This window comes from Epinephelus fuscoguttatus, linkage group LG21 (genome assembly GCF_011397635.1).
Source record: "Epinephelus fuscoguttatus linkage group LG21, E.fuscoguttatus.final_Chr_v1".
In the NCBI taxonomy this organism is placed as follows: Eukaryota; Metazoa; Chordata; class Actinopteri; order Perciformes; family Serranidae; genus Epinephelus; species Epinephelus fuscoguttatus.
Genome location: NC_064772.1, coordinates 18,766,047 through 18,786,865, shown reverse-complemented (window position 1 = coordinate 18,786,865; position 20,819 = coordinate 18,766,047). Strand labels below are relative to the sequence as shown.

General features: G+C 42.7%; 1 protein-coding gene across 7 annotated transcripts in view; it reads right to left on the bottom strand.

The window, feature by feature from the left end:
* The window catches only part of si:ch211-285f17.1 (sickle tail protein homolog), a 113,903-nt gene that overhangs the window by 31,503 nt on the left and 61,581 nt on the right, over window positions 1-20,819 (bottom strand). For 3 of the 7 annotated variants that reach the window (XM_049564588.1, XM_049564591.1, XM_049564590.1), the window contains exons 3-4: window positions 3,006-3,086; window positions 721-916 (exon numbers count right to left, since the gene is read on the bottom strand). In XM_049564588.1, coding sequence (XP_049420545.1) covers window positions 721-916; window positions 3,006-3,086 — 277 coding nt within the window. Of the gene's footprint in view, window positions 1-720; window positions 917-3,005; window positions 3,087-10,414; window positions 10,549-20,055; window positions 20,385-20,819 lie in introns of those variants that run through there. The other 4 variants (XM_049564593.1, XM_049564592.1, XM_049564589.1 and 1 more) reach the window with 4 other exon arrangements.

Genomic DNA, 20,819 nt, shown 5'->3' with positions numbered 1-20,819 from the left:
GCTTTGCTATTATCCAGCAGCAGATGCCTTGCTGCGTTGTGAGCTACCTTTGAAGACTAACCTCCTGAAAAATTACAGACTCTACACTTTGTTTGGGAACTTCTCACACTCTTTCCGCCACTTTTTCACCCTAATGCGGCAACCTAATTCTGCACAACTCACAGCTTCTGCATATGGATGCAAATGAAGCACCATGTGTGTTGATAAGACGACCCATTTCTAATCCTGTCAATAACACGATGGCATATTGTGGATGGATTCCCTAATCTTTCACTACAGAGGAAATGAATTCTAATTAAAACAGAGCTGTGAGCTGAGGTGGAGAAAGGAAGGAGGGAGGAGAGGAGAAGATAGATGGAGTGAGAGGGAAAGACTTGGACAAGGTGAAACGGTGAGATCATGGTGCGGTTAGGAGTTACTTCAGAGAGTTCTAAAGTTGTGCTGAGATTACGCTACGAAAGATGCAAAGTGTAGGTTATCGAAGAGGATTAAAGTCAATTCACTCTCACCTCAGTCTATTCACAAAGTCAATTTAACATTTGAGTCTTTATTCTCAGATATGAAAAAAAAAATCTCTGTGGCAGTCTGGGGATTTTGAGAGAACTACAAGACAGCTGATTGACACATTCTGTGGCCAAAGACAAGCAACAAAGCCAGATACAGATAAGAAATTTTCTCAACTGATTGAACTGTCACTAACCCAAAAGCCTCATACTGTACCTAGTGAGCGGTCCTTTGTCTGGTTGGTCGATCGCACCACGGGCAGGCTAGCGCGAACCCGGCTGCCGCGGGTGAAGGCTGTGGGTGCGTCGGCATCAGACATGGCGTCCAACGAGTCCAGGGAGGCCAGGGATAGGTGGTCGACCTGGTCGCCGACGCCGAGCTGCGGATTGGGGCCGTGCTTTGGGCTTCTGCTCTGGAGGGGGAGGCACATGGAAGAAGATACGGTAAGGGTTAGACAATGGACACATCGTACAGAAAATAATACAGCACATGCATTGTTTTTTATTCTCTCAACATGACACAAAAAAAGATGCCAATGAGCATCACACAAACTCTTTAAAGGTCCAGTGTGTAAGATTTAGGGGGATTTAGTGGCATCTAGAGGTGATGATTGCAGACTGCAACCAGCTGAAACTTAGAAGTTAGAATTCCCGCAGTACTTATTATTCAGGAGGTTTTTTTGCAGAAGGGAGGTTTTACCAGGAGCCAAATTATCCATAGATGGTTCTTCCTCTCAAAAACAGATGGGCCAGGTGATTTAAAATGATAAAAACACTGAATAAAGCAGTGTCATGTTAAAAAAAAAAATCTGTGTTTTTTTGACAATGCTTGTCAGAGGAGCTTCTAACTACCGCGGCTGATGCCTAAAATGTGAATGGCCCTTTGTAGAGCATTTGGTTTGTCCATTCTGAGCTACTGCAGGAACATGGCGGTGCAACATGATGGTCTCCACAGACAAGAAAATGCTCCATATGTAGACATAAACCTCTCATTCAAAGGTGACAAAAACACAACCATTTTTATTTCAGGTAATAATACGCTCAAGAGGAAATACTTATTGCATTACATTCAATTTCTGCAAATATATCCCTATTAATCATACACACTGGACCTTTAAGATATGATGCATTTGGTGGAGTTGGAAAATAACACTAGTGCTCTTACATTATGAGTTACACACGTTCTTTGGCGAGCTAGAATAAAGCACCTTGGAGCTTGACTCTAGCGCAACTACACAAACCAAACCACGCCACTCATGCAGAATTGCAGACTAGTGTTAATACTGTATGTCACTGATACATGCTCACACATTTAATACTGATCAGTGCTGTCCCACAAGCACATTACAGCCACTAAAAGTTATCAAGCAGAAGGAAGCCTCTAATCATAACAAGAGTCATTTATTCATTCATTCATTTCCAATAACCGCTCATCCTGTTGGGGGTCGTGGGGGGGCTGGAGCCTATCCCAGCTGACACTGGGCAAGAGGCGTGGTACACCCTGGACAAGTCACCAGACTATCACAGGGCTGACATATAGAGACAGACAACCATTCACGCTCACATTCACACCTAAGGACAATTTAGTGTCGCAATTAACCTGCATGTCTTTGGACTGTGGGAGGAAGCCGGAGTACCCTAAGAAAACCAGGTTCGTACCAGGAACCCTCTTGCTATGAGGCCACAATGCTGAACACTGCACACCGTGCCACCTTAACAGTCTCAACTTTAAAATTTATACTCACCCACATAAGCCAGGGTCTGATAATAATAGTGACACTAACAGCATATGAAAGACATTTTCAAGCACAAGTGCATGATGACACACTCAAAGAGATCAAACAGACACCCAGAGTGGAGGTACTAAAGAAGGAGATATTCCTTTTTGCTGCTGATTAAGGATCAAGAATTGTGTCATCAAAGATTGAAGATCAGTTGGATAGTCTGTAATCCGATCTGCATGACGTGGCATCCTCAAGCCCCAGCTACAATAAGACGATGTGTGACAAGACTACAGAGCCCATAGAGCTATTGTGCGGCGCTGTAAGGTGATCTGTACCACCGGGACGAGGTGGGACTAAAACCGAGGGGTCAGTGAACACTGAGCTCTTTATGAAATGCTCTTCTCCCCTGGCAGAAGTGTGGTGCTGTAGAGCTAATGCAGCTGGAGACACGAGGCCGAGTCCAACAGGTTATCTCGAAAACACCTGCATGCACACGCTGCTGCTCTCCCACACTCATACACGTACGGACAAATAAAGAATTGGAGCTTTTTATATTAAGTGCAGTTGACATGTGTGGGAGCTTTCATGGCCAAAACTGGTTTATCCTGATAGCCAAGTGTGCTTGGCAGGCACAGACAGCTCAGACACTAAGAAGCACAGGGGGCACGAGGGTTAGGAACACGGTCGCACAGCAGATGTTAGTGAGGATGCAAACATAGTCACACACATTGACATGCACAGAATGGCATGATGCAGATAAGATAAAAGGCCGACTAACTCTGTGGGGCAATTGGATTTTCATCAAGTACCTCTGAATGTCAAGCTCAGAGTGGAGGGAGGAGAGCATGCCCTGTAAAGTCTGATGGGAGAAAAAAAAAAGGAGAGAAGGGGAAAAATAAAAAGCAAATGCCTAAGAGGTGCCAGTGGGAGGGTGAGATGGAAAAAGAAATGGTCATCAAACAAAACAGAGGAACCATGGAAACAAATCAATGTCAACAGCAGACCAGAGAAAAAGAAAAGTAGGAAGAGGGTAAAAGGAGAACCTAGATGTAGGTGTATCTTCAATTTTACCTAACAGCAGATGGCATTTATTTATCATGTCTGTCTCGAATACCTAGCTTTGATCAGGATGGGGGTGGGGTGCTTAACATTAATATTCATGACCGTAGGGCTATGAATTTGAGACTCCTGACAAAGCACGCTGAAACAGAATCGCAGAAACAGCATGCAAGCGCCAACAAATTTAAGATGTGATATTTTTATTTATAAGATTCAGTGTTCCTGTTAAACAGGTTAGATGCAGCACTGATGGACCATCTCCAGAGCTGCTCTCATCCCAGCAAACAGTCAGTTCACCGTCTACCCAGTTAGCACGAGCTAACACAGTAGCAGCTGCTAACATCTGACATCCAAGTATCCAAATAGTCAAATATTTATGTCCAGCCCTATTAATTTATTCTTATTCTTAACACTGTGAAACTTTGCACATCGTACATATCTTTAAATAGTATTTTTTTTTAATATTTTTATTTTATTTTTAGTTTTTCATTTGTAATTTCTTCTTGTTGATGTGCCAAACCACAAAAGGAAATTCCTTGCATGAAAACCTACTTCGCAATATACCAAATTCTGCTGTAGTTGACAGCTACTTTTCATGAGCTTATTTGACTTTAATGAGTACAGACATAAAATCCTGGAAACCCCACCACTTAACAATTGCTATTAATTACCAATTAATTAATTGCCATCATTAACATTACACAACATCCCTGGAGCATTTCCAACCATCACCGTTGTCATCCCGTCACAGGATATTTGCTGAGTTACAGTGTGCAAGCATTTACTGTATGTGATACAACTTCACAGTGACCTGACACAGCAGAGAAAACTGCTGAGTCATCACTCAACTCCTGTAACTCCATTAAAATACGCTTAGGCTGCAGTGCCCAGAGATTAAAAATACATGAATAAAAATGTTCCTTATACTGTTAATACATGATGATAGTGACCTTTTAAAACAGGAGGGTCACATGGAGTTGACGTGTCACCTGAAACCAGACATGTGTTGGGAAATCCAATCTGAGCACTGAAAGATTTATGAGCGTATTCAGTGGTGGTGGGTCCAAACAGCCCTCCCACACCGCTGTTCTGTCTTCTCCTGTGCTACTGTGTCACCCTTGGGAGTGTTGAATCGTATTGGCTTCCTCCATCACCTGTAAGTAGTAATTATGTCAGGCTGGTCTGGCAGTGTAATCCAATATTTTCTCAAATACCAAAGCGGAGGAAGAAAACCTGCACTCAAACTTGTGTAGATGTTCACTTAACACTCATGTTTTCTGAGTTTATTGCATGAAAAAACTTACTTGGTGAAGTAAATTAATACTGAAGCCATCAGATAGGACACATTTAGTTAAGTCTTATAATTACAGCTGGCTGTGGTGTCGAAATAATTGGGAAAATGAGTTCCCAGCTGGGAAAATTCACTTGAACACACCCTCAAGTAGGAACAACAACTAGGAATGTTGGCAAAAGTTTTGGTGCATGAGCTGGCGTCATTATTCAGAAACATGTCTGACAAAGGCAAATGTTCGGTTGATAGTTATCATTTTTGTTATTAATTTACATATTGCATGTAATTTTTTTTCCTCACATGCAATTTGTAATTTGATATTGAGCTGTAATAATTAGTTACTGTTCACGCAGAGTGACCTAGATTAGTTAAAAAGGTCATTTATTAGCATTATTCAGGTGAAGCAATATTTTAGTAGCTTTAGGGGACGTACTGGTGCAGCAACAAGTCTGGGACGAAATCATTACAACATATCTTTGTAGTGTCCATGTTGTTTCCACATTACGACTTAAAGCTCATGAACACACCAACGTTCAAATAATGACTTCCCAGTTCAAGAAATGGAACCATCTGAGGAGCGCATGAATGTAGCATGAGGAGAGAAGACCGTTAGCAATTATATATACAGAGCCAGGCTGGCTGTTTTTCCTCTGTTTTAAGGCTTTCTACTCAAATAAGCTAACTGTGTCCTGGCTCCAGGTGGTATCGATCTATTTAAACTATTTATTGAAGTCTCACAAGATCAAACAACTCCACTAAAATGTCTTTGCACAAAAACTGTAGTTAAAGCAAGACTATGTAACTTCTGTTTACTTCTTGTTTTACATTTAAATATGCTAATTGAAACTTTATTCCCACTTCAAATCACAGGAAAATGTTTAAATAGCCACAATGTGACAGCTGGAGAAGAACCGCACAGGAGACAAAGATAAAACAGAAGCAGTCACATATAAAAGTGCAGGAAATTGCAAATGAGACCTTCTGCCTCCCTGTGGAAAGAGGTAATTAAGTTAAACCACTCCACACCAGTCCACATCTGACAAATGAGGTGTCCCCTTCAAAGGTCAACAGTTTAGTTCAGATGAACTCCTCTGTCTCTCTTCCTCCCTCTTCCTCATGCACGCACGCAGAGATCATCATTCTGACAACGGCTATGTCTGATATTGCCGAAATGCCCCGCATCAAAAGCCACTTCCTGTCCCGGCTAACCACTTCCCGCTTTAGGGTCCAGATGTGAAAACCGCAGGCCAACCGCTGATTAGCACTGTAAAACCTGCTTCAACCCGCTCGCACCTACAGCACATTCCACACCAGTGATTTCCCCCGCTTCAGTCAATACCATACAGTCTGTGATTCTGCTTTTTCAGCAGTGGCTCCCTCTGAACGCCACATTTGCTCTGACAGCTATGATGAATGTGAATGTGAGACACCAGCATTAGCTTATACACAGGAATATGACAAGTTATATAGTCATGAAAAGAGCCCCTTGAGAAGGAACGTGTCTAGAAAATAGATCTCGGAAGTGTCAAAGAAATCAGAGAATATCTACCACAAAGATTGTGATCTATCTGTGCAGTGCTGTGGCCAATGTCAGTGGGTTGTTATATACTTGGGTCAAACACTCAGCATGGTTCAATAAGGTGGAGAATAACTTACTGCCTCATCAGTGGTCATGTTGTGTAGCTTATAGAGATGGACCGATTCAGCTTTTTCAATTTCGATATCGATCCTGATGCTGTGGCTTTGAGTATCGGCCAATACCCAGTACCAATCCGATACCATGGTTGACCTAAAAAGCTATATACCTTTACATGTAGAACAGACAAGACTAGAGGCATCAGGCATTGATGACTACACAGTTCTTTCCTAAGATAAAATGAAACAGGATGAGACAGATTAATGCAATGATGAACTATTTATTTTAACAAAAATAAACAGAACAGCAGTTGAAATAGTGTGGAAAAATCTCCACACAGTTGATTCTCTCCTTCGCTCAATGACGTATAACGTAGCTCGCGTCGCAATAGATTTAAAGGGAAAGGATCACCTCAGGTATAGGTTGCATTTTCCGATACCCGATCCATCTATTTTGATGATATCGGGGCCGATATTCAATCCAGATATCGGATCGGTGCATCCCTAGTAGCTTAGATGCAAACATTTTCCCGAGGCCATCAGGCACTAGCTCACAAAGGCACTGTAACAAGAATCTTTCAGTAAAAATCTTAAAGATCTTTATTAAAATAAATGTCTGTCAAATCAATATCCAGGCCTGTCATAATAATTGCTTTTGCTGGACCATGCTGTCCAAGTCTTATAATAGTAGGGAAAACCCTGCTGTTTTGTCTGGCATCATGTTTGCTAAAATTTTGGTGACATTCTTATATAAATAAACCTGCATATAAACACAAGGGCAGTATCTTAGGACATATGGACATAGTGTTGATTGTTTTTGCTGACCTTGATAAGCTGATTATAATTAATCTATCATATCGTATCGTATCGTATCATATCGTATCGTAATTATCTTGATAGGCCCATCGCCATCTATCGCTGAGTAAGGTAACACAGTAGCAATTGAGCTCATGGCCCACTGATTTAAGTATTGCAATATTTATATATTTGCAGTATTATGAACTGGGTGTTGTGGGCGACACTCCTGGAAAATTTGCCACATTAAGTCACTCCCAATGCAAACTAAAACTTTCCTACTGCTTCTACTTCACATTAAAAGTACCCAACTGGGACGCCCAGTAGCTCTCCCAGTAGAGCTGGCTCCCCATGTACAAAGGCTGTGTCCTTGCTGCAGTGGCCATAGGTTCGAGTCCAACCTGTAGCCCTTTCTAGCATGTCATCCCCCCTCTCCCTATCCCCTTCGCTCTGAAGCTGTCCTATCCAATGCCATAATAATAACCTCTAAAGAAAACTGGCAAAAAAAGGAGTTGACTTATATCATGAAGTAGTCACAGGGAATGCAATGTGTTTTTCAATGGGCTGGGGACTTACTGCGATCGTTCATCAAAAATGTGTCTCAGACAACAGTCATTTTCAGCATTTTTTGACAGGTAAGTTAAAAATATTGCAGGGAGCAATGGAAAAAGAAGGAGCAGCCACAGTTAGATGAAGACCTGCAGGCGACAGGCTGCACACCTCCACCTTAGCGAGGCTAAACCCAACCCCTTTCGCTGTACCCTGCTGTCTGCAGACTCCAGAAGGATGGAAAAAGACCAATTATTGTCTGACTTCTTTATTAAAATGACAACAGTTTGTTTATCTGCCCCAGAACTCTGTGACCTGTGTTAATAAACCACATTTGCTGTTGCCACCAGTAACAGCAACAGCAACAGCGACAGTACGCACAGACTTTGCCAAAGCAGGACTGAAATCTTCATGACTGCTTCTTAAAGGTTTCTAATTGTCTTGCAGCAGCTCCATGTTAAATGGATGTCAAGTGTAATGTCATGTGGACAATCGATGATTAGGCAAATAAGCATTCTTGTAGAAAAGCCAGATAAGAGAAAGTAAGCAGTTCAAACGCGTGATGTCTGTATGTGTGTGTTTGAAAGAGAGCGATACAAAGAGAGACTGAGCACATGCATGAGTGAGTCAGGCCATTGTTCCAGAAAATCTGACCCGAACCCAGGACATCCTGAAAACATTCATGCAACAGCGGTCTGACAAACAGTATGCTGTCATCATGAAGGAAGCTCAAGTCTGTGTTTGTGTGTCTGCCTTCCCAAATTAAATAATATTAAAATGTTATACATCAGTGCTATTGCACATGTGATAAAATATATTGTGCTCTCTCACAATGCCACATTTCAATTCTCAGTGTATCCGCACCCGAGCACGCATGAACAGTATGGGTGCTTTTCAGTGCTACCTGTCACCTGTCTTGAATATTACAGAGCCCTTTCAAACTGAGGGGACAATGCGTGATTTCACCGAGCAGAACAGATTATGTTATATCATGCGGCACCTGTCTTAACTCCTGACAGACAGGCTGGCATGCGGAGCCGAGACGGAGTGATTAAAGTAAATCGTGATTGTTAAGAATAATGGCAGCTCCCACCAGGAGCCTGCTGTGTCACTCATGGAGATTTAAGTATAGACATAGTCTCGAAAGCTGCCAGTGCATCGTGCATCACACCTGCTGCTTGCCCACACAAAACCCACTGATTGGTGCCTACGTTCTTATATAATCAACATAGTTGGGGTTATAATAGTTTTCCTCATAACATAGCCTGGCTTTTACCTTAAAGAAAGAGAGCAATCTTTGTCACCTTTGGGCTGCATGATTTTGAAGATCTGTAACAGATATTTCACGAGTCAAGCAGAGAAGTCAAAGATAACTTCTATGTAATGTATTTATCTCCAGCAACTACCAGGGTCAGACTACAATAGCGTTCATTCAAACATCATCTCTTATGTACACACACACACACAGAGTGAACACGCAGGTAACCAGAAAAACAAGTTTCATTCATCCGTTCTATATTGTTTTTTCAGACATGGAAGAATGTAAACACAACAGTGGAGGTGGAAGCTTGTGTGGCTTTAAACACCAACTCCAGTGTTGTGAGCACAGCTTTCCACTTAAGATGCTAATTTGGCCCCGGCTCTGGGGAGCGGAAATAAAGCTAACTGTAATTACCTGGCCTGATCTGTATGGCAAACACATAAACAGAAGACGGTAGCTCAGCAGACACTTAACCCTAATTTGTCTCATTCTGACACATTATTCCACTTTGTACATGGAGTCAGTGTGGCAAGCATCAAATCTGAGATAGATGCTTTTCATATTTTTTCTCTTGAATCAGCACTATCCTCTATTTTAGCATTGTCAAAAAGACTGGAGTGTGTCGCAGTTTTAACACAGAGATAGACCTTCAAAACTTCAAACTGACAAGAGTTCATTAAAAACACCTGTGTGAGTCGAGTCTAAAAGTCAGTGCCACTGCAGTGCTGCTCAACTCTGAATCATAAAGCCCCTGTCAATCAACCAGTCAGCGCTCAGTCCGTATGCTGTCTGTGGACAGACCATCATCCTTTGTCTCCCCTAGCCTTAATGACATTATACCGAAATCCCCTAGTCATCCATTCCCATTCATTGCTACCACATCCCTCTCTCCCTCCCTCCTCTGATGCATTCCTCCTCTAATCCTTTCATCCAAATCCCCAGATGACCTTTCAGAGATGGGCTCGCTTGTTAATTGGTGTGTTAAAGGCAGATGACTTTATAGCATCCACAGTCAAAGCTGACAACGAAGGTGAAGCCAAAAGTTGTGGCAGTTCAAGGCCCGCTATGTTCAAGTTTACAATCAAAAGACCAAGCCAGAAACTACAAAACAATAACCAGCGCTGTTACCATCTCATTAATAAAATATCACATTGGCAAGTAAAATATAATCAAGCTGATCTGTCATTCTGACTGCGAATGATCACAGCAGACACAATACTGTGCTTGTTGACCCAGTGCAAAGAGAAGGCAAGATGCCTATCTCTTCCGCCACTGACATTTCCAACAACTGAGCTTCACCGTCCAATTGATTTCAACCACTCACGCATACATGAGTTAGTCACGGTTATCACCAGCAGACATCGTGCCCTCCTCCAAATGAGAGAGGTTACAAAAGTCAACTTTGTGTGACCATCAGATAAATCAGCCAATGGGAGTTTGTTGAGTGGAAACACCATCTTGCGTTGCCACACAAGGTTTCAGAATCATCAGAGTCATTTCACAGCATGTATTCATGTAAAAGTCACGCTCAAGCTATTATTTTAAGCAAGAACACCATGTTTTAAATGATCTTAAAAAGCATAAATGTTGTATTTACCATACTAGACCAGCGGCGATCTCCTTCAAGCAGCGACTTCCATGTGAGACTGGAAACAGGGTCACTTCCTCCACTGTTATTTCAGCCCTTGTAGCGCTTGCTCTCTACAACTGCCCTGTCCTGCTCCCTTTCCTTTCTGCTCTAACTCAGAGCGGATGCCCCCCCATCCAATACACACACTGCCCCACATCCCTAACTATGCAGCACCACAATACATACACACACAGAATTCACACCCAGCTAACAGCAGGGGGAAAGTCACTGTTTTGTGTGTCTGCATTATACATTCGTGCACCATTCGTGCGAGACAGAGATTGAGTTGGAGAATGAGGGACGTCTGCATGAAAATCTGATCCCTGCAACAGCTTTAAAACTCCATAAAGTTTCCATTCAGTGCTAAAAAAAGACATTTTATCTTAAAACGGCAGCTCTAACACTAATCCCCATGTCCAATCTCAGCTTCCATCTCACTGCCCTATGGCTGCGACTGAAGAAGGAGAGATGACACTTGTGTCCTGAGGAGATAAGACTCTGCTCTACCCTCTGGGATCCTGAGAGCCTATATCCAAGATATACCCAGCAGGCCCTCGCCTATAGAACACACACTTGGACACACCCAATGCATGGACATCCAAATACCACTGTGGAAATATTACTAGTTTGGTTTTAAGCTTGCTCTATAATGAATGTTGGGATCATTACAGGAAGAACTCGGTTTTCACTTCTCAATTGACAAGGTGCTGTGTTGTGGTTCGAGTCACGCATACAAGTCAAGGTGTTACATAAGATTACAGGTCCAGACTTAGAACATGACTGGCAGATCATTTACTAGTCTTGCATGCCATGATTTGCACACACCTACGAGTGCGCACACATTAAGTCCCCCCCAACCCCACCCCTTTCAGCGTCTCTCTTACCAAACAAATACATGCAAACTATTTGCCGACAGGCCTGCGAAACCATAATCTGTCAGGACTTGTTCTTTAATATCACTTCATCGAGAGCAAAATACATTGTACATCTTTGAACAGCATCCCAGAATAATACCACCATAAATGTTTGATTAACTCTGAGACACAGGATCCCTCTATCGTGAAACACAAAGAGCACCCATCCATATACACACGGTGGACAAAGCCGCGCTCATATTTCGGAGGGCCTATTTATTTGACACGTCCTCACATGAACCTGGTCTGCCTCCAGAGAGTGTCTCTCCTGGACCTTGCAGGTCTAATTTGAGCCTCTCTGGGTGTATATCTGACAATGTGTGGATGTGTGTGTGTGGCTCCAAGCCTGTGGTCACCAAAACAAAGAGGGCTTTCTTCTCCCCAGAGAAACCGGAGTCCTGTATCCTCCACATCATGTTGCACGAACATAAACGCACATATAATCCAGTACAATCAAAGGGGCCTAGTCTAGTACTGCTGAAGCTAAAATACATTTTTGCACCTTTATGTTGCTGACAACGAACTGAAGCCTAGGTTGGTTTTAAATCCCAGCGTTTTGTCAAGTGTCAAGTCTCCTTTTTCGTCCCATGAAACCAGCCCTGATAATGGCTTTGCTATTCATGCCTAATTAACAAGTCACCGAGGACCACATACACTCCGCCACTGAGCCTAAGATTTATTATACCCACTCTCCCAGAGGAGAGTTTCTCTGTGCGTCTGTGTGTGCAGAAAAAGAGTCAGATAATCAGTAGTAAACTGAAGTTTTAATTTAGCTTGAAAGAACTGCATCCAAAATGCTTGTGCATTTCCTGAAAACACGATCAATTACACATCACTGTCATGTAAACAGTCGGCTACAGTTTATTTTATGCCTGAAATTTAAATAATGACGATTTTGCATGCTTATCTGTCATGCTGATTCTTATTGTTTCTCCTTCTCTCTCACTAACTGGGGAGTAAGTTGTACAGTAGTTGACCTGTTTTTGACCTCTGACGGAAACAATAAGAATCACTGCTCACACACACACACAGTCTGACTCAGTCAACCACACGAGATAAGTCACAAAACTCCACCTCTCACTGTCAGTAAACAACAGCACCCACTGATGCTTAAGGTGCTAAATCACCAAGTTTTCTCTGCTGCACTGAGCTGATTTGTTTTGTTAGCTTCCATGTTAACAACATCTGCAAACAGCAAACTAAACCTAGCAAGAGCTGAGTAGCATGGGATATAATGTGAGTACTTGTGGGTGTAAAACACGAGTCATAGTTGAGGTAGATTACGGTGTCAACCTGAGGAGGAGGTGCTATGATAAACTGCAGCACATGCTCCACTTCTGTCAAATAGTCTAATTTATTACTTATTCCATTAGCTGCTGATGCCTTAAATATATACTTTCCCACTGTATACGTAGGCATATTCCAGGTGTTCCCTATCATCTATGTCATCTTGTTTAGCAAAAGAGCACCCTGCCTCCTCTGTCTATCTGCTGAAGATGTATTTTAAACATTTAGAAAAGCAAGTTTGATTTTAAGCCAAGTCGCTGCCATCCTTTTTTTTTCTATCCTACACCCACTCTCAACCTCCTTTATCTCCACTGAGAAGGGCCAACTGGAAATAAAGCGCAGGAGATCAAAATAAAGTTTGGGCCAGATGCTTGGAGCTGGTCCTGTCGGTGGTGAATTCATCCTGGTGTGCCTCTGTGTCTGATTTGCCTTTTGAAGTGAGGCTCATACCTTTGGCCCAAGGTGGAGTCCAGATGTCAGGCTGCATGCAAAGACTTGCAAAGCAAAGGTGCACACAAAGAAAACGAGGGGAAACACTCCTCTTGCGTGCTCCCCATTTGGTTCTAAGGGTCATAAAGCTTGGAATCTCTTTGCGAGTATATCTCAAGTATGAACAGTTGTGTCGGTGATGGCGATCCGTCAAAATGAAGGATTTTCCAACAGAAAATCTGACGACAGAACATCAGGAACACAAAGATCTAGCAGAGATTGGAAGCATCAACACAACAGCACGTGCATTCCATCATCCTGACTGCTGACAACATATTTTGTCCATTAGCTTAGCTACTCATCAAAGTCAATTAGTTCCTTAGTGTAGTCTAATGACTGGCATCATCTTGCTGACAAAAGAATGGAATGGATGCCAAGATGCCTGTAGCCTAGTGTGTCCTTTAAGTACCAAACAAACATAAGTCACCAACCGAACAGGTAAATACATCTGGGAAAGATGTGACATTTGAGGGTGGAGAGCTTGTACACTTTTTATTAACTGACAGTGAAGCTAATCTGTCGTGAGTCAGCAATCTGCATATACAGTGCATCATTTTACGAATAGATTAAAACCTCAGCTGTGTTTTTCTTCTACGACTACAGGATGCCTGCGTGGTGCTACATATTAGCTCTGCATTAGCAACAACAGCCACTAAAAAAACACTGTTGTTAGAGGGGTCCTTTTGGCTGAAATTCTACATCAAAGCACATGGATGTGCAAATCTGACCATGCATACATGAGCGCTAGAGATACATATTGTGCTTCTAGTCTTCAAGCTGTCTTAACCAGCAAAAATTGGGTAAGAAAATGCTGTTAATCAATTAATGCTGCTTTAAGTACTAGAAGGACACTTGGAGACCGCAGACCTCAAACAAGAAAGTCAAGTCTTATACGCAAATCTGCAAGTGCAACAACTATACAGTATATGTCTAGATTTGAAGCCTCAGTATCTCAGCTGTGCGTATATTAGCCGACGATCTCATTGATTTTTCTCATGAAGCGCAAAGACCAAACATTTTACCTTCATATGTCTAGTGGTATTTACTGCAATCAAATTTGGATATGACTGAGAGTATAATTAGTTGCATGCTATGTTTGTATTTACATTTCCATAGCCACACCTTAGCTTGAGAAAAAAGCATTGTCACAATTGTGACGGTGTTACACTTGTACCTGTTCTCCCATTAAACCACTGTCCCCGAGTGCTCCATAACAAATGCTGGCCGTATAAAGTTTGAGCAGCCACGTGTGTAGGGTTTGCCCAGAGGATTCCTAGCACCTGCGAATGTGGTTTGTAATAGGTGACATTTGTATTTCTACAACTGGTTTTGTTTTGTCACCACTGAACTTTACTACCATCCACTGGATTTTTCAATGCGTGGCATTTATTTCGCTGAGGCAAAATGGCCACTCTTGCAAATGAAAAATAAGTTTTGCATCATGAATTTAAGGGTTTTTCCCTTGGCCTTTGCTACACCCTTCCACCAAGTGTCATGAAAATCTAGCCAGTAGTAGTAGTAGTAACCAAACAAACCTCCTTGGCAAACGATATTATCGTGTATTACAATTATCCTTAAACAGCATTACCTGTTTGGCTTCTCTGTATTACTACAGTTTAGCTGATCACCAGTTTTGTGGGACAACAGCCAAGCTGATAAAATAAGTCAAGGAATGCTCCTCGGGCTGCAAGTGCTGTATTGACAAATGGTCTTAATTGTTCCCAAAGGAATGTAAGGGAGTGAGGTTAAAGAGGTCCCAGATGTTTAACCTCCATTCTCTGCAACTCTGTCAAGAAAATCTGAACTTTTTAAGATCCTCGTAACGACTACCCGCCCGTTAAACCAGAGGAGCGACAAAATAACCGAAGGCATTGCCGACTTCTGTTGTTTACCAAAGCCTGGGCTAACACAGCTCTGTTGTGCAGCTGAACAGTACACTGAGAAGAGCTCAGACCTGATTAGCTGGTCTGATTAACACGCTGGTGTTGCGCTTGTGTGTAAAATTTTGTCTGGCTTGACTCATTATCAGCAGTGATCAGAAGCAGGTCCATCAGGGCCTTCTGTCAGAGCGGCTTAACCCTCCCCCACGACACCCGGGATTACACACAGCCTTGGCGCCACTGCACGGACCACTTGTCCTCTCGGTTGGGGAGCTGCACCCCTAAAACTCAAACCCTCGCCACATCACCCCTATTAACTGGCAGGTCAACGCATGCCCGTCATTAACCTTGTGATTCTTGGTTGTGTAACTCACAGCAGCTCTCAAAGTGTCACTTCATGCAGAGGTGGTGCATGCTATTAAAAACAACCCAGCTAAACAGTCCAGCTCCTGATGGTCAGTGGACGAGGTCCGATGATTAAAAGCAGATGTTTTGCAGCCGACCTGCTGCAAACAGTGTCTGATTGTGTGATTTCAGGCACCAGGTGCAACAGAGGCAACGACAAAGAGGTGTTTTGTGAAGATATCACATGGGCATAAATGTTTCACCGTGCAATAATCTGTATCTGTGCTTACCAGTTCATCTCTGTCAGCTCTCATGATACTCTGCAAATACTGTGCCAGGAGTGAAGACAATGAATGATTCTTCGAATTTGTGCAGTTTGGTTAAAAACAGGAACAACACTCCCCCCAAAACTCCCTCCCTGTTCTTTGTTTCTTTGATCATGGTCAGATCTCTTGCAGGGAGGTAATGCATGCTCGGAGCCTGCGTTATCTAGCCGACCTTGGTTCTGAGGAGCAAGAGTGTAGCGTGGCCAGGAGCCCACAGAGAGAAGTATGTGGGGGACCGGCCAAATGTTGCAATGCCCCAGGAAGACTCAGAGGGAGAGTTTACAGTACATTTACTGTGCATAATGACAAATGAGCAGTATTTACATGGCTTTGTTCAACATGAATTAGTGGCAGGGTGCAGATCGTGTGCACCCTGCCATCTCATTGATGTTGTTACTAAATGCAGCATGATTAATTTATATCACGGATCTGCTTTTGACTTGCTGCCCAACTACTTGTCCCGGAAAGGGATCTCTTCTTGTGTGATCCTTTTTAAAGGCTTCTCTCACTTTTGTGTTCCCATTAAAAGTTTTTTAAGTCTAAATATAAATTGATTAAAGAAAAGCATATATTTTATAATCATTTTCTCCTTTCCCCTCTACCTTTTTTTATTTTGTGACAATAAAAAGCTATAGCGCTAACTGCCTTTTAACATCAAACAAGTTGTATTAGTCCAACGTGTTGGTAAAGTTTGACTTTGATGGATTAAGAAATCATAACTTTACACAATACAGTATTTGATAGTACGTTCCCATGGTACGTTGCCAACACAAACAACACATGATGTATTACATGACAGTTACCCATGATAGATCATGTGTAAATGGAGACAAAAACCTACTCCTAAGACGCCAAGTCTTCCAAAGAAAAAAAACAACCAAAATGGGCACAAATGTTTTTTTTTTTGTTTTTTTGCATGTGCCGCACAAACACTTGTTGTATTTATACAATGCATTAAATGACATCTTGGCTCTTTAGGACACATGACCAGCAACATGTTCAACATGTGTATCATTTCAGGATTTTTTTAAAAGTTTTACTTGTGTATCAACAGGTTTTTGGATATGTGCAAATATCACAACATTGACCTTTTCAAGAAGGTGGTTGAAGGAATAAAAGAGGGAAGCTATGTATGTACAGTCGAACAAATCCGCCACAGGTGGAAAACTTTAAAAGATCCTAATTGATGTAAAGAAGCAAATCCTACCACTGACACCTGTCAAACACGGCTGTTACTGGGAGTGCCCGTGGCGGATTAGTTCGACCTCGCAAACTCAGCCTCCCTCTTTTACTCCTTCAGTCACCTTCTTAAAAAGGTTGAGATATTTGTGCATATCCAAAAACCTGTTGATATACAAGTCTTTCACAATGATTATAAATCAGTGTGTGTTCTTCCTTTCAGAGAGAAATGTGGGCATTTCTTTTATGCATGCACCTCTACCCCACAGCCTTAAAAACTGTTGACTAGTTGGTTTGTGCACAATGTTTCCATGACAATGCAGAGCTGACTGTAAACAGGTAAGAGGCTATGTTTCACAAACTGCGGTAAAAAACCCAATTGAGATGCATGTTCCAAATGTGCTGTATACATGTCCAAAGAATGCTCCCAAAACCCAAATAACGTCAGAATATCCTACATATCTCAATTACATTCGGAATAAGGCATAATTTGGAATATCCAAACTAAACATGTTGTTTACATGACTCGTATCAAATTCGGAACATTGCCATAGTCACATTTAGTGAACATATCTGAAGCAAACACAAGAAACACCCATTGTTAAGTACAGAACACAAAGGGATGCCGGTGCTACTTTATCAATAATGAATTACAAGACACTGAATTGTGGTACATTGAAAACTGTCCCACCCATCCTTACTTGTAAATTAATTTTTAAAAAACAAAATCTCAGCTTATCTGATTATCTTCCTGGCACCAGAAGCAGAGAGGCTGTCATCAGAACCTGGTTCTCCTATTGTTCAATTCTGATTGGTGCATTGAAGTACCTGACATCACCTTTTTCCAAAGCAGCCCACGCACACACTAAACCACTCGCTGTACGCCACATAAACTATGATCACCTGTCAAAAATTGCTCTGGAAAACAGTTTACACATTTTGACACTCACACTGTTACCATAATCTGTGCTCTCATCAACCAAGGGATTATCACAGCTTGGGGGTGACAGACCTGTCTGTCTGTCTGTCTGTCTGTCTCAGCCCACAGCTGCAGACAGCTGTCCGAACATGGCCGCTCCACTCTGCAGAGAAACCAGGGGCCTAGCGAGTCACAGCTCATCACACACAGACACTGACACAGGGGCGGAAGGAGGGAATTCAGTGTGTGTGTGTGTGTGTGTGTGTGTGTGTGTGTGTCTGTGATCGGCCAAGCGGCTCAGTTTGTGCTCGTCAAAGCCCCTGGGCAGAGAGAGACAGAGAGGGGTGAGAGGATGGGTGGCGGTCAGGCCAGTGGGATATTATCTCATCTCCCTTGGGTGGGATCCAGGTCTTTGCAGGCCTGATGAGGAGAGGAGGAAATTAAACCACTCGCTTTTGTTGAGGGTTTAAGGATCACAGAAGGAGACGAGGGAGGAACTGAGGGGTACCTTATATAAGGCTGAGTCAGTCAGTGTGTATGTGTGTGCAGTCATGCTGGGTGGAGTGGGGTCATCCACTTTTCAGACTGAAGCGATATCATTTTCCCAACCTCCGCTTGACCTTGATAAATCTCCACCTTTGTAATTGAAACCTCCGGGGACATTTCTTTCTCACCTCTGAAGCATGCATTGTTGCCACTGATGTTGTCTTTCCTGTATGGTCGGCACTTTGTGTCCGCGTGGGAACTATAACAAGTCATCCTCGACTTGACTTGTTTTCTTGCTTGAAGCGGCATAATTAAACCTCCCCAGGACACCAAATGACAAACGCTTCCAAAAGCTTGTCATTTTTATTTTGTTTCATTTAATTTTCTGCTCTTTGTATTAGCAGTGAGTGATTGCATCCCTCCTGACATCCTAAATTAGATTACGTCAAACGCGGCCCTCAATCATCTTCTTTCATTTATCAGCACTATGTTCATGTGCCAGAAAATCACGCTCAAACCGGTCTGCTTTGTGACAGCATCTTGTATCTTCTTCCCTGACATGATAAATTCAAGAGCCATCACCGCTCAAATCTCACTTCCAATGCCTGAATAACATATGAAGAGCTTCACTCCAAAATCAATTCAAAAGTGTCTTAAAAACTGACAACCCACCCAGGAGATCATTTTTATCTCTCTCGTCTTACTTCAGTATTTCAGCAGCTGAGGGAGCCACTTCAAAGAGTTTTACTACATAAACTTGAGATTATTTTTTTTTACAGTAACTCTACCAATGAGAAAGCACTGTCGGATGATCCCCTGCTAATAAGGACAGGAAGTTCCAAATGAAATTGTCTATGACCCCAGAATGACCCAAAACATCATTTTCAATACAAATTCACACACAAGCATAAGAAAAAAGTCTTTCTATTCGTGCACACACTGAAAAAATCCAGCAACCCTAAACACATCAAAGGCAATATAATGGAATCTAATCCCAGGAGAAAAGCAACCCTCCAAAGTCCGTTGAAATGAGGCAATAAAATATATTCACTGCATGCCAATTACGAGACAATGCAACAGAAAAACTGAAAATTCAACAGGAGCCATTAAGTTATGATGAAGTGAAGCCATGGCAGTATCCACTACAGGTTCCATTTGAGAGATGTAGACTGTAAAAGCCATTCTGGATATCAAATTGCTCAAATTTGGTTTTAGAAAATATTAAATTCTAACATGACGCCATTGCAAAATCGTGCAGTAGCAGCATCTCAGCATCAGTTTTACTGGTCTATACTGTCTCCAACCACCATTGATATCTTGCAAGATTGTTACCATATAACCCTTAACTTCCGTGCATCATTTGTTTTGCAATTATGGCTGCGTAATTGCCATCTCCTTAAGATGAAGGGGAGCTGCAGGTAGGGGATTGCACCCTATGGATGATTTACTGCTGACACCCTCACAGCGCCCATCTATCTTATAATCGGTGAAGTGAAGGCATCAGACGCGCTCAAAGACTTCTTCAGCCGTTTTTTTCTCCCCCGATAAAACTCGTGCCAAGTTTTGCATTCGCCTCTTAGAAGTTTGCAGCACCTGACAGCCCGCTGGTGTGCACTCTGCTGCAGCACACACACTCGTGGGCGAGATACACTATGCGTAAAAGCGCAATAATGCATGCATTTTGGTGCGAGAGCCCTCACAATGGCAAGCAGAGCTGAGGTGAGTGTCTGAGAAGCGCACTGGCTGCCTTGGAAGAACAGCAAATGATCCGATAGTATCCTACCTCTGTTGCTTCTGCCCGGGTGCCGATGTGACAAGTTTATTCCGTCTGTATGAAAAGTTGATTTCTATTCCTCCGCGGAGCCATGCCTCCAGAAAATCTTCAAATCCATCGCCTGTTCCTGCAGAGCTGCGCTCCTGCACTCACACACAGCTCTCTCACACCCAGCCAGTTCGCTCCAGCAGGCACCTACACGTAAACTGAGCCCCTCCAGCGGTGACATCATGAGTCACTATGGCAACTCTGACTCCACCCCAGTCCGGAGCTGAACTTACCTGTCTGACTACCTCAGTCTCACAACAAAGTCTCCTCCATTTCCCTGCGCACTCGATAACAACAGCAGATGCACACAGATTTTTCACAGCTAGATAAACTGCTGATGACTTCATGGATAAAACAATGCCAAAAGCATCCCCAAACACACACACACACACACACACACACACACACACACACATGTTGATAGGCTTGGAGTAACACACACCATCATCTCTGCTGACTTATATTTCCTATGCAAATTCAGAGTCCATGATCACCTTATGAAAAGGGTTTACTTTGCATGTGTGCACGCTGCGTGGGCTGCTCTGAAAACAGCACACCAAATCCCTCTTGCACAATGCTCCGTACCACTGCCTGGAGCTCCCCCGTGGCTTGCTGCCAGTCTCACCATTACCTTGATTGTTTTGGCTACAAAGTCAGCTTGCCCCTCCCTTTTGCCTCCTCTGACCCAGAGCAAACAGACAGACAATGACCAGGTGAGCCAAATG